The 15,298-nt window shown below is 39.3% G+C and overlaps 1 protein-coding gene across 6 annotated transcripts in view; it reads left to right on the top strand.

Moving 5' to 3' along the window:
* The window catches only part of ERC1 (ELKS/RAB6-interacting/CAST family member 1), a 393,002-nt gene that overhangs the window by 82,783 nt on the left and 294,921 nt on the right, over positions 1-15,298 (top strand). For all 6 annotated transcript variants that reach the window (XM_060024063.1, XM_060024061.1, XM_060024060.1 and 3 more), the window contains exons 3-4: positions 2,378-2,794; positions 12,830-12,904. In XM_060024063.1, coding sequence (XP_059880046.1) covers positions 2,378-2,794; positions 12,830-12,904 — 492 coding nt within the window. The remainder of the gene's footprint in view (positions 1-2,377; positions 2,795-12,829; positions 12,905-15,298) is intronic.

Raw genomic sequence — 15,298 nt, 5'->3', positions numbered from 1 at the left:
GCGTGTGTCAACATTTCCTTCCTTTTTGAGGCTGAAAAATATCATTAGGCATTTTTTAAAATTTAATTTTTGAGTGGGTAGTACATACATTTAGTTCAAATTCAAGAGGAGGGTTAGGAGGAGAGAAAGATGGGAAGTGGCTGGGAAGTGACTGCAGATGTATATGGGATTTCTCTTAAGGGGTGATGGCAGTGTTCTAGAATTAGATAGTAGTGATCGATGCATGACTTTTTTTATTTTTTTGAACATTTACACGAGTTTACTTCAATCTTTCTTTTTGCATAACTTTTAATATGCTGAAAACTGCTGAATTACACACTTTAAACCGGCAAACTTTATGGTATATGTGAATTATGTCTCAATAAAGCTATTACTAAAAAATTTTCAATGTCAGTTACACCTCAGTTAAAAAAAATTTTTATGTGGAATAGAATAAAGTTTTCTTACATGTTGTCCCTCAGTGATTCCAGTCCGTTCCTCCCTTCCTCCCTTCTTGCCTTCCTCTGTTCCCCCAAATTAATTATTTCTTGTGTAACATTACAGAAGTATTTTTATTTCTTATGATATTTTTTATTTATAGTAAATAGTAAATATTTATTGTTCCCTCCCTTTTAACCAAAGTGGTAGCAAATTGAACACAGCCAAGCAGGCATCTCTGAAGTCTTTTCTCTTATTTTTAAAGGTAAAAATGTCTCTTTTTATTGATTACTTGCTTACTGTAGGGGATTTAGATAGTAGAAAAAAGTATGAAGAAAAATGTAAAATCTGCCCATACCCAGACACTGGTAATTGTTTGCATCCTTTTAGACTTTTCTCTGCATGTATATACTTTTTTTTAAAAATTAATTTATTTTATTTTTGGCTGTGTTGGGTCTACATGTATATACTTTTTAAAAATTAGAATCGCGATCATCCTATACTTGCTATTATATATCTGCTTCTTTACACTTAATATGTTGTAACTGTAGTTTTTATCAGTAAATATAAATCTACATTTAAAAAAATTGATGCATAGTATTAAACTGGGTGGACATTTCTCATTTACTTAACTCATCACCTATTAATATCCATTTAGGTTGTTTCTAATTTTGTCACTGGTATAAACAACAATGAGCGTCTTTGTACACTTGCCAGATCGTTTCCTTGAGATATTTACTGCTGTTTTGCAGTTTGCCAAAAGTTTTAAACAATGTATGTTTTAACATATATGCCACAAAGATTTCAATGATACTATTAGCTCTTTGAAAAGATGGTGCAGGCATTTATATCCTCATTTTAAATATGAGGAACCTGAAACCCAGAAAGAAGGCGATGTGTTCCAAATCAGGTTGCTCTTCAGTGTGAGAGCTGGAACTAAAACTCATGTCTTCTGACTGTGGGTTAGTTTCCTTCCACTGCGGCACACTGCCAGACCTTGAATACCTTGAATACAAAGAGTGATTTTCTATTGTTGCTTCTTCATTTCTAAAAACATGATTCTTGATGTAACTTCCTTTTAGGTTCTTTGTATAATGTTCTAGAATTTATCCATTCAGATTAAAGGTTCATATACCTTCGTTAGGGATACAGGCTAAAGATATACCGTCGAAACATTTTACTAGCTTATCTGCACTAACATTTTCATTTAATTACTCAAATTACTCACTTATATTGTTATCTTCTGTATAAATAGCTCACACAGCCTCAGTTTTTTGTGTTTTGTTTTTAAAGCTTCAAGTTATCTTATTACCTTTGGGTACTAGCTTCAGTGGGCTGCGAGAATTGCTTTAATTCGAATGCCAGCTCTGTTACTTACTGTGTGATCTTGGGGTGAGTTATTTAAGTCTCTGCATGCATGGTGTCATCATCAATAAAATTCGAATAATAGTACATGTGTTATAGTGAGGATTAAATGAATTAACACATAAGGAGTGCAAAGCACGTTCTGGCATGCACTCATATGTTTATTATTTAATGTGCTGACTTAATTGTAAAACACTTAAAAGTCATTTTGTATTTTGACATCCTTTGTTTTTTGGTGAAATTTTTTGTATAATGTGTCCGTATTCCTATAGATTTTCCCTCTCCTCACCTTCAGTTCCATGTAATACCTTCTGTTAATCTTGAACAGTGTCTTTATTTAGTCAAGCAAAGTGAGGAGCTGCCAGACTTACCTTGTTTCCTGTTGGTAATAAACACAAATTAAATTACTGACATTTTACAGATTATCTCAATCATTTTTAAAGACAGTGTAAAACAGAATAATGTGACTCCTCATTTGCTAAATGCAGGGTTCTGAGAGCTGTGGTAGCGGCTTTCTCACTCCCCGTAATCTGCTTTGTTTCTGCTACTTGAGGAGGAAAGCTCATTTGGGTTTTCCTTTTTGTCTTTATACCAGCACATGCAAATGACAATCCAGGCTCTCCAGGATGAATTGCGGATCCAGAGGGACCTGAACCAGCTGTTTCAACAGGATAGTAACAGTAGGACTGGTGAGCCTTGTGTGACAGAGCTGACGGAGGAGAACTTTCAGAGGCTGCACACTGAGCACGAGCGGCAGGCCAAGGAGCTGTTCCTCCTTCGAAAGACTCTGGAGGAGATGGAGCTGCGGATTGAGACTCAGAAGCAAACCCTGAACGCTCGGGACGAATCCATCAAGAAGCTCCTGGAGATGTTGCAGAGCAAGGGGCTTTCTGCTAAGGCTACTGAGGAGGACCATGAGAGAACAAGGAGACTGGCAGAGGCAGAGATGCACGTCCACCACCTCGAAAGCCTTTTGGAGCAGAAGGAAAAAGAGAACGCTCTGTTGAGAGAGGTGAGTGGCCACTTTCTCAGTTGTTACGACTGTCTTTTTTTCCTAATTAGTCAGCATTTTGACCTAGATAAATTTATATGCTCTCCTGAACTAGTGCAAGGGAATTTCTTCTTTCTCACCTAAATTCTGCACTGATTTCTGTTCTGATTTGCTGTCTTGTACGAGATGACATTGGCTGGCATGTATACTGGCTTAATACCTTTCTTGGTTTTTTTTTCCCCCTCCTGATTTCTGTAGACTCATTTTGTTGCTAGAGGGGCACAGAATTTTCTTGATTTGTTTTTCATCTCTTGATTTGTTCATAGAGACACACACAACAAAACCAGAATTAGAGTAGCTAACTACTGCTCAATTTTAAAATATTAATAATTGAAAGTAAGCGATTCCCTCATTTTCGGTGTGCTTATAAAGTCCTAGGCAGCAGTAATGGATGTTTGCCCTGTGGTTTCCATGGAAACTGTTGTCTTGCTGTAAAAGATACGTGATAGAAATTATTTGCTGGGCTTCCCTGGTGGCATAGTGGTTAAGAATCCGCCTGCCAATGCAGAGGTCACGGGTTCGAGGCCTGGTCCGGGAAGATCCCACATGCCGCGGAGCAACTAAACCTGTGCACCACAACTGCTGAGCCTGTGCTCTAGAGCCCTCGAGCCACAGCTACTGAGCCCATGTGCCTGGAGCCCGTGCTCCACAACAAGAGAGGCCACCACAATGAGGGGCCCGCGCACCGCAATGAAGAGTAGTCCCCGCTCGCCGCAACTAGAGAAAGCCCGCGTGTAGCAACGAAGACCCAATGCAGCCAAAAATAAATAAATAAAATTAAAAATATATATATTTGCTGCCCTGGAGGCACAGCTAGAGGGAATGATACAGAGGTATGCTGTCACTTATTTTTAGAGAGGAACCTCAGACTTCAGCTGACCACTGTGACTACTGATAATTTTTCACTTTTCTATGTAATGCTTCATTTTAAGAAAGCTTAAGTGAAGAATTCATCTTACATTGAATTAAAAAAAAATGACAGCTCTACTTCCGTATATGAGGTCAGAGTCTTCAGATAATTTTCACATTTGGTTAGGGGGAAAAAAAAATCTCAGAACTATTTTAGTGCCAGTCTGAATAATCCCTTTTTAAATGAAGTGTGAGGAAGGCAGTTAAAAGCAGCAAAGCAGCAACTTCCCCTGATGATGGAAGCGGTCTGTATCTGCTCTCTGCAATGTGGTAGCCACTGGCTACATGTGACTGTTGAGTAGTGGAAATGCGGTTAGTGTGACTGAGGAACTGAATTTTAAATTTTATTTAAATATAACTAATTTAAAATTAAATTTAATTAATCAAATTTAAATTTAAGTATCTCTGTGTAGGTAGTGGCTACTGTATTAGGTAGTGCAGCGGTGCATAATGTAATGTTACCCGCTTTTCTTAATAATTTGTCTTGACCATCTTTCTTTGTCAGTACATGTAGAGCTTTGTAATTTCAATTGAACTTATAATGTTCTGTTGCATTTATATATATTTCTTACTGTTGAAAATTTAGACTACTGTTAATTTTTCATTATTATAAAACTGTGCTGCAGTGAATATCCCTATCCATATATCCCTGTACATTAATTTTTTTTTTAGCATAAATTTCCAGAAATGAATCTGCTCAGCGCGTGTACGTTTTCAAAACTCTGAATATCAGTCTTGTCTCCCAGAGTGATTGGACCGGTTTATCCTCCCGGAAGCATATACTGTGTTTTTACGGTTAATCTGCAGCTGTGTATGTTACAGTCTTCAAATTACTGGACTGTATTGTTTTAGAAGATTTTCTATCAACCATTACTGTGTTGTAGGCACTATCCTGAGTTTCTTTCAGTTTACTTTAAAGAGTTTATATTTTAATGAGGTAACCTGGAGCCAGGCCATAGAACATTGTTAGAGAAGGTGTGATCATCTCAAATCAAATCACATGCAGCAGGAAAACCCTACCAGCATCGTGATGAACTTTGAATGTTATGTTTTTACTCCTTCTGTTCTGAATATTTCAACTTCTGCCCATTTATTTTTGAGTTTTAGAGTTAATAAATAGTGAATAGTTAAGGATTATGAAAAGCCACAGTGTTATTCTGGCAGAGAACAACCAGAAATATGGTGAATTTGAACAAGTAGTAGGAAAAAAAATGAATTTAGACTAATTTTGAAGTAACAAGCTCTACAGATATTAAGTCCCACTTCTGAACATAATGTGGAAAGAAATATAGGCCTTGTCGGTTGTATCAATACACAATTCCAGTTGCTATTAGTAATGTAGCATCATCTTACAGGAAACACAGTCCTATGGATTAAAATTATTTAAGAGCAAGTAGAAGTGATTACTTCAGGAACACATGTTTAGAATGCTGGTTCCCCTTTCTTTTTCTCCTACTTGCCTTCAAGACTTAGCTCAAATTTCAGTTCTTCTGTGAATTCTTCCTTGTGCAGCTCTATACATATATGTAGATGAGCCAGTAATATTATAGTATACTTCCATGTGTGTTTCTTCATTGTTCACTTAATTTTTTGCACCAAGGATGTGGAGATATATATATATATATGTATGAAATTTTATCTTGTCAGTGTCTAACAAATGCACAGTGGGTACTCAAGAAATGTTGGTTGAATAAGTTGAAATGTAGGGAAAGAAGTTTACGCCTGGAGCTTACAGAAAGAAGGATAGCTTTTCCAATTCTTTTTTCTCCAGTGTGACCACTGGGTACTCAAACCTAACGAAGGTTAGAAAACAAACTAAAACCCCAAACCAGTTTTGCTTATGAGTTTAGATGTAGAAGTTATAAATAAGATATTGGCAGATAAAATCAGCATTATGATAAAAGGATAATATTCTGACCCAAAGGAGTTTATTCCAGCAATCCAGAACGGCTCAATATGGCATTCACAGTTATGATTTGTAAGAGGTGAAAGGAAAAGACCACCTTGTAGTGTTTGATAGCTGTCTCAAAGACATTAGATAAAATGTTACAGACACTTTGAAAACTAAACCAAGTGAACTAAAAATAAGAATTGAGTGACACTTTTATAGCATGATTTAAATAAAACAACTCAGTAAATGTGTATTATAAACATATTTTAAACTAGTAGCCAGAATTGTGCTTACTCTGACGTACACTAAGACGCATCCATTAAAGTTAAGGAGAGGCAAAGACAGCTGTGTTCATCAGTATTTACATTATTCTGGAAGTGTTAGGCAGTGCCGTTAGATAAGGAAAATGAAATAATAATATCAGTAACGGTAATGGAAAGGATAGGGCTAAATTTTCATTACAGTGTAGATGGGAACATTAATATAAAGATGCTGCTTTCCCCCAACTCTGTGAATTTAATGTAATCCCGATAGGAATATTCTTGACACGTGCCCAAATGATGTTGCAGTTTCTTTGCAAGAAGAACAGTGCGGGGACACTTGTTTAAGCAGCTCACGATACATGTGTTTTAAACCCAGTGATATTAAAATGTGTGGTACTGGCACAGTAATAGATGGCTAGATTGATGAGACGGAATAGAACCCAGAAATAATAGAGTTTTAAGCATATGATGCCTGTTTGGGGATAATCGCCATCTATTTGGAAAACAGTACATAGTTACATCAAGTGAAGTTCTAGGTGAAATAAAGAGCTACGTCTTAAAAAATAACAACTAGAAGAGAATGTAAGAAAAAAGTTTTAATACAATCTTGAGACAGGAAAGAATCTTTTATTGCCATAGCAAGAGCCTTAAACAATTAAATTTGTGTATGTTAGAAAATACAGGCAACAGAAGCTAAAATGGTAATTTGGAGTAAAGCTTTGCAACATTGTGGCTCGATGTTTCGTTTCCAGAGTGACAAGGTGCTAGAGGCACTCGGCACAGCCTTTCTTTGCTCATTACTCAACAAACATCCATTGAGCTTCTAGAATGTATGTGACCTTGGGATACACGCTGGGTATACATTTTTCATGTCAGAACACATGGTCCGTGCCCTCCTAGAACTTAAAAATCTGGTGAGAGACAATAAACTGATAATTATGAGAGGAAATAAATTAGTTGAGTCTAATTATGTTGGGAGAGGGGATAAACAGGGTAAGCATCTTTGAGGAGGTGCCCTTTAAGGGAGATCTGAAGAAAGTTGAAACAGTCTTGCTGAGCATTTGGGTAAAATCATTTCATGAAGAAGGTTAACAGTTTCAAAGGCCTGATGAGAAGGAGTTTTCAGGAGACAGTAAGGAGACTAGAGGACAAAAGCATATTGTTTAAGGGGAAGACAGGCATGAGATGAGCGGTTAAAGAGGTAGCCAGGGCCAGAGTCACTCATTCCATTCATCAGATATTTATTGGGCACTAACCCATGTGCAGAGCACAGGGAAATACAGTAGCAGTGAACAAAACAGAAATCCATGCCCTCTAGGAGACAAAGCACTTGCTTCAGGATCCCTGCAGGTAATGCAACAATTTTATTCAAAGTACAAAAGAAAACTGCACCAATGTTTAATCAAGGGAGTGATCTAGTATAGCTTTTAAAACTTACTCTGGCTGTGTTGAGAATAAATGGGGGAGGGAGAATTACGAGTGAACAAGGAAGTCTAAAGAACTTAACAACTGTAGGTTGGGTGAGTGGTGACTTGAAATGGCTATTGTACATTATATCACTCGTGTGTCAAGAAAGGCAGAAAGAATTGAGAGCTGGCAACACTGGGGTATCCATAGGTTTTATTATTATTGGATTATTGTCCATCTTTTAAAAAAGCGGGTTTTCATCAATTCCAAGGCTCATAGCTTTTCCCATCTCAACAGTATGAAATTGAGTTAACAAGTCTTATCCTTGATGGCATCTTAAAATCTCTGTCATCAAGGCCGCAGTCCTGCTCTATTTGTTTGCCTGTGTACTCACAAACAGTTAACAGCTGCTCATTTTAGTCAATGTTGTGAGCATTTTTGCTATTTCTCATGTTAACTTTAGCTGTTGTTCATTACGTCTTCAGTAATATTATGCCGTGAATCAGCATTGAAACAAACAGTTATTGGTATGGAGAAAGTTATAAAACAGTTCAAAATGATACATGATTAAACTTTATGGTTAAATAAGTAAAAAAGGGTCTTGCAATCAGTATAAAATAAAAATTCTGAATGATAGAAGCTTGGGTCATGGTTTATTTGGAGGCATTTCCTTCTTTTCTTTCCAGCACATTAAACAGTGGTTTGCCTTACAATCAGTGGCATCTTAGATTTGATGAAATACAGTAACATTAAAATGGCATTCATATCCAGGAACATCTGTGATTAGTTTTCCATTTTGTTTATGAACATGATTCTGTAGCTAGCGGGTAAATAATTCCCCCAAATAAAAGCCAAAGAAGAGAAACAAAAATTAAATTAAGCATTGTATTTTCTGTTTGTACTGAAATTACATTGTTACGTGACTTATTGTTAGATTTTGTATTGTTTACTGGAGTGCCTTTCCTTTGATGGATAGAAGCGTGAAGACATCTATTGGACACATACTGAACTACAGTCAAGACGTGGTTAGTGCCTGGGGCCAGGCGTATGGAGTTTTAACAGGCTTTACAGGTGATTCTGTGATACACCAAACTTTGGTTCTCAGTCTGTTGGCAGAACATACCTGAATTGGCTATGGAATTTTTGGATCGGCTATCCATATGCATGCCAAGCATTGTCTATAGGCTGAATAAATATTTCAGTTCTATATGTGCTCCTGTTTTTTTGAAATGTAGATCCTATCGTGATGAATAAAATACTAATTTGTTGGGCATTCCCTAGCGGTCCAGTCGTTAGGACTCTGCGCTTCCATTGCAGGGGCCATGGGTTCGATTCCTGGTCGGGGAACTAAGATCCGCATGATGCACGACACGGCCAAAAAAAAAAAGAAATTAAAATACTAATTTGTTTTAAAACATTTACACGTATGTTAATTTTTGTCTCTATAATAGTTCAGTCAACAAACCTTGTTTAGTACAACTGCTCTCATGATAAGATTTGCAGCAGTGTTTGAGGTTTAAAAGCCCTACTCTTTAACTAGGTTCTAGGCTAGGAATTCTGGCTCTGACATGTCTGAGGAATGCCTATCTGTATCCTTGGCAGTTGTAAGGTAAAAGCAGAGGAGGTTAGAGGGAAAAAAAGAGAAATAAACATATATAGAAAAAAAATAGAAACCTTGGACAACAGAGTAGGAAGAATTAAAAAAGAAAAAGCATCCCTAGTTAGTTTGCCCTTTCCTAGTGATTTTGGAAAGTGTGAACAGTTGCATCGCATAACTTGATTCAGGTTATCCTTCCTCATCTTTTTTCTGGTGTGTCATTTGTACCTCATTTCCATTTTGACAGGAAGATATGTTTTCTCAGAAGCAGGCCGTTACTTGAGATGGTAAAGGGTCAAAGTGCAGTGCTGTCTTACAACGGCGGAGTTGAGGTACAGGAAGAGTAGAGAGGGTTCCTTCTTCACTTCTCCGTGTGGAGTACAGGAAAGCCAGAACTTGTGTGGAGGATTGAAATCTGCTGAAGGGACGTCTACCCTTGAACCAAGGGTGTGCTGGAGGCTAAAACCTGAAACTTGAAAGAAAGAGATTTCAGACATAAGTACTACTTGTCAGTCACAAATGCTCCTTTCTCTCAGCTGTGTAAGTGAATGTTGACTTACTTTTAAAAAGAAAGAAACTACTAACTAACTTGTTTGTTTTCTTTCTCTAGTCATTATTCTTTAGTAAGTCAGTGAGAGGAACTGAACACATTTTCTGCCGTGTACCACAGTTGACAGTATAACAAGATCCAGATAATTCTGCCTGTACTTTACTTTAATTTCTGTGCAGTGCAAATTTTCAGGCTAAAAAGAGGGAAATAAAGCAAGCACTAGCACATTCGACTTCTCACATTTGTCTGAATGGTACATTCTCTTTTATTCCCAGAGTCCTCTCCCTTTATTAACAGTGCAGGAGTCAGAGGCTCGATGTGCTCTCTGGGAAAGGGGAGTTGGTCAGCCCACTGACTGCGGGATGTGTTCATAATGAGCTTTAATGCGCAGGCCTTTGCATGGAAATCTGTTACGACTGATAGGTTTTACAAGATCTTAACGGGAACGCTTTATGCCTGCGAATGGTTTAAAGTGCACCCTAGTTCCTTAGCAGAGGAGGATTTTTTTTTTATTCAAATGGATTTCTTTCCTTATATATTGCTGATATGCTTGCTAGAGTTTAAAATGAAATTGTAATAGTTTCACTGTAAAGCATTTGGAAATTTCCCTAATTTGGAAGTAGGTAATGGGAAAGGCGTCAGATGAAATTAGTTCGGGGTCTGAATTGTGAGATATTTCAGAGAAATGCAGTTTTAGTATTTCAAGTAGTTGCAGAAATATTAAGTGAAAAATGTGAAGTGTAGGATAGAGGATTTTATTGAGAGGTGATGATTATTTACAATTAGCAGGATTCATTTTATTTTTGTTACATTTTAAAGTTTGCAGTCATTTATTAAACATATTATTAAATATCTGTGTGCCCAATTTGTCACCTGTTTACAGTGTAGGGAGTAGATTCAGTGTGGACAAACTAGAGGCTGGGGGGTTAACTGATGAATTTGTTGTTTTAATGCAGGTGAGAGGTGATTATGGCCTGAACTAATGTGTTCAGATTTTGTCCTGGATTAATGTGTTCTGCATTTTACTGTCTTAATGAAGTGTTTTATCTTGCAGGGGTTAATTGTGGATTAACTCGATCCTTAAGGAGACTTGCTTTTCCACTCTGTTGGCTCTAGTCTAGGTAGCCTCCCCTCCAGGGCTAGACTGTCTCTACTCCTAAGATGTGGCCTTCCTGGTGTCTCTGCTCAGTGCCTCTGATGTTCTCTCCACTCTGGCTCTCTGGAGCTTGAATTCTTCCCAGCCCCATGTGAGTTCAGGTAGTTGCTCGACTCGTAGCTCTCTGGTAGTTGTTCTGTCCCCAGTAGTTGTTCTTTGACACTGTGGAGTCTTTCCCTGTACATGCAGGCTTAGTATTTGGTCAAAGACTCCAGGGACCCCTGTCAGGTCAGCCGCTGCTGCTTTTCTGGCTAGCGTCTTCCTCTGTGTCGTTCTGCTCCGCACATTTCTACTGTCTTTGGGACTCTCACCCACTGATCTGTCTTCTGAGCTCTGCGGGACTGCTGTTTTCCGTTTGGTCTTCCTCTCCCTGCGTCACATTGGATAGCAAGTCCGGACCATAACCTTGTTAGTTTCTCTTCTCTCAAGGATCATAGTCCTGTGCCGCTTGTTTTCCAGTGTCTGAAAACAGTTGCTTTTTGCATTTTTGTCTAATTTTAACATAGTTATGACAGGAGGGCTAGTCTTCTGTCTGTTACGATCAGATTGTGTTGACCTGGTAGAGGGTGAGAAGTAAATAGGAAACTCGTTGAAGGATTGAAAACAGACTATTGCCATGATTTGTTGATGCCTTATCTAGAGTACACCATTGCTTTCTTTAAAATGGACAGAGGAAATGAAAGGAAACTTAACTCGAGGCTGTTGTAGTAATCTAGGCTTAAACTAGACTGGAAGTGGAATGAAATGATAAATTCAAGGACTCTTTTGAAGCTGGAACAATTAAGACCTGCTCTAGAAGGTGGTAGGAAGTGAAGGTGTGTGAGGAATGAAAGGAGACACTGCTGTTTGGCTTGAACCACCGGCAGGGCAATGCCGTTTAAGGAGATGGGCAAGACTCATCAATCTTCAGAGGAGGGGCTAGGTTAAAGAGGAGAAAATCACGAGTTTTGTTTTGAATGAAATACGTTTGAGTGACCTAGTAAACATCTATATACATGTCAGATGGGCAGAGCAAGGGCAGGGCTAGAGTTTCACCAGCACTGTTCAGATGGGAAGTCTCCATCTGTATTCTCTGCCATCACTAGGGGCTGTACCGGGGTACTCTGGTACTGGCTGACTCAGAGACATCGACAGAATCTGACAAGAAGATAGCCTGAGGAGGTCTAGTGACTTCAGGGGGATCCTTGAAGACCCCAACTGTGATATTCTACCATCTCCTCCTTTCCTTTCTGATCCTGAATGCACTGACATTTGGATTGAAAAAAATAGCTATGTTTTTCTGCTATTTGCTACAGGTAGACTGTTTAGGAAACTTGTTCAGCAGTCTTACCTTCTTTTTCTTTCTGATCGTAGCCCCTCTAGAGAGAGATTTCCATCGTAGGTAGCCCGGTGGTTGTTGCTCTGGGGGAGGATGCTATGCAAAGGAGGTCGTCAACACAAATGCTTTCAGTTGTTTTGTGCAGTGTGGACTGTGGCTACTTTGATTTCTCCTTTTTCTTTTTTTTTAAGATAAATTTATTTATTTTTGGCTCTGTTGGGTCTTTGTTGCTGTGCGCGGGCTTTCTCCAGTTACGGTGAGCAGGGGCTACTCTTCATTGCGGTGCACGGGCTTCTCATTGCGGTGGCCTCTCTTGTTGCGGAGCACAGGCTCTAGGCGCACGGGCTTCAGTAGTTGTGGCTCATGGGCTGTAGAGCGCAGGCTCAGTAGTTGTGGTGCACGGGCTTAGTTGCTCTGCGGCATGTGGGATCTTCCCGGACCAGGGCTCGAACCCGTGTCCCCTGCATCGGCAGGCAGATTCCTAACCACTGCGCCACCAGGGAAGTCCTGATTTCTCCTTTTAAAAAGGGACTATTTCTAATCCCCTTTTTGGATTGTTTGGAGTTCTGATAATATGTCTCAGAGTCCTGTGGAAGAGTGACACACAACATGGGGATGTGCCGGAGCTTCACCTCTTGTGGTGGCTGGGGTCTGTGTGACTTACCGTGTATAACCAGGTGTGCAGAGATGGGGACCCTCCTGTGCCCCTTAGCCTGAATGCAGTCTGTGTGCTCCCTGGTCCACAGGGAAAGGTCAGGAAGACAGAAAGTGGATCAGAGTATCTTACAAGGCCAGGGTAGTCATCTTTGCATGTAACTACTACTCACTTGCCTCTCCACTCTCCTGTTGAAAAAATGAGAGTGAAAAGGAGGACACTTACTCTCTTTTTTGCTTCTCTTGTATAGGAGATGCATCGGAGATTTGAGAATGCCCCCGATTCTGCCAAAACTAAAGCTCTGCAAACTGTTATCGAAATGAAGGTAAGTGAGAACTTCCTAAGGAATCTTATGTGTCATTTCACACTTTCAAGTGATCACACTTTCATGTGTGAGTTTAAGAAAGTGGTATGTAATAATAGTTCACTCGTTTTGTAGGCTGAGAAGGAATAGTAAGACTTAATGAAAACGACACATTAAATGAACTTCAGTTTCGTTTCCTCCAGCATTTCTTGGAGTCAGCTGTTCTCAAAGCTTTTGATATCAGGGCCCCTTATTCTCTTAAAATGACTCATTTCATTTGTTTTTAAGAAAATGTCTGCCAAATACCAAGTTTGTGCGTCAGTTCTTCTCTCGAGTAAGAATAGGGTTCCGTGAAAAAAGTACCTGATTCAGCTTGCAGCTCACAGAGCACCCAGTGCTGTCCTGGGAGCAGCATCACACCCAGGACACAGCAGCCGGGCCTCCCCTTCCTGTTTCATCGCACAGAATGGTACAAAGATACATACTCAAGGGTTGAGCATATGAAAAGTCACCAGGGACATTCCTAAGTGAGCCAGTGTTTTAAAAATGTTCTTTCTTATTTTTCTTTTTTGTCTGAGAGCGCTGACACTGAAGAATACACTGACCGCTAGTATGGTTTGACGCTGTTGTCCAGAGGCAACGAATGCTTTTGCCTGTCCTTTATACCTTTAGTGCATGTGTCAACACAGTGGAAAAGGCACATAAAGTCGTAATATTATTATGAAAATAGTTTTGCCTTCTCAAAAGGGCTAGGAGGCACCCCCAGGTTTTCACGGACTATACTTTGAAAGTCTCTGCTTTAGGTTACTGAGTAGTTAGAAATCTTTAGGCTGAACGTTATGGTGATTGGTGACTAAGCACTCGCCTTCTATGTTAAATTCCCTGGATTCAAAATCTGGCTTTATTTAACCAGTTGTATGACATAGAACAAGTAACCTAACCTCTCCATGCCTTAATTTCTTTATTGATAAATGGCGATAACAATAGTACCTATCCCATGGGTTCTTTTGTGGTTTAAATTAGTTAAAACAAGTAAAACACTTTAAACAGGACCTGGCACATAGTAAACATTCAGTCAGTGTTAGCTGCTATGCTATTATTATTTTTATTAAAAACATATTCTTTCTTGCAAGAGCTAGAAGACTCTTACAGATAGGGACCCCTCCCTCTACCCCTCCTTCACTCTCTGTCTCTTTTTTTAACTTCTTTGTATCCCCTGAAAAGTTTTGCATCATGCGCCTTCATTTAATGTTTGTTGATGTGACAAGAATCTTTAGTTTTTGGTATATAAATAGTTTTATGAAAATAGATGCTTCTCAAGTACAGTTATCAGAATGGTTCTCTTAATTTAGATGATTTCCTCTTAAAACTATGTTTTTATTGTTGTATACATCTTTATTCTCACTGGGGAAAGGGTTTACTAAACAAATAGCAAATTAGTGGATTCTGGGTTCTTTATAGTTAGACAATTCATAGTCTTGAACGTAATCTTGTAAACAGCCTCTAGAAAGGTTTAATTACATATTCACATTTCCCACAAGTTTATTTGTACATGTTATTTCCTGATCCCTGTTGGAACCTAAAAACACACGAGTGTACCTATGTTCACAGAATTATTTTGCTTGCCTTTTGATGGCATAGGGAAGTGTACTGGTTTTAACTGGCAGTAGATCTATTTTAAGTTGTGTTAACCTCCAGCCATTCTGCTAAGAAGCAAGAGACTGAGATTCTGGTGGCCCAGTGGGATCAGGTGGATGTTATGTTGAAATTGCAGATGAAGTAGCTGAGATGCTGAGAGTGTGGCATGAGCTTGAGAGGATCATGAAGGTCTAGACTGGTCTTTGGGGGAAATGGGAAAGGAGGTGATGGTGGACTATAAAAGAGCCCAGCTGTCTTCAAGGTGATGTAACATTCTTTTCTCTCTCCTCCTCCTCTCCCTCCTCCTTTCTCCCACTTTCTTCCCTCTGCTTCCTTCTCCCTTCTCTAACTTTTTCTTTTCCCTTTAGCAGTGGAGGAGCAGGGAGGAATTACTGGACTGCTCTAGGGTTAGAGTTTTGCTGGGTAGATACAGCAGTATTACTGGGATGCAAGTGAATTGAGGGTGGAGGTGAAGGAGTAGTTGGGATGATCCATCCAGGAATGTAGCCTGGATAGGAAGGAAGAGAATTCAGAATGGATGGACAGGTTGGGAGAAAACGTAGAAGTTAGGGAGGTGGAGGACTCAGTGAGATGCAAGAGCAGCAGTTAATGTGAGTGACAGTGTGTCAGGCCTGGGAGGAGAGTCCTGGGTGATGTGGTCTTGTAAACTGGATAGCTAAAATGGACCGGAGGATGCGGGCGTTGGAGTTACGGACGTCAAGGAGGTCGGACATTGAAATCCTAGGATTATGACAAGAGTGGCATTTGAAGGAGAGA

The sequence above is a fragment of the Delphinus delphis genome, chromosome 11 (assembly GCF_949987515.2).
Source record: "Delphinus delphis chromosome 11, mDelDel1.2, whole genome shotgun sequence".
Lineage (NCBI taxonomy): Eukaryota > Metazoa > Chordata > Mammalia > Artiodactyla > Delphinidae > Delphinus > Delphinus delphis.
This window is presented reverse-complemented; position numbering and strand designations above follow the sequence as displayed.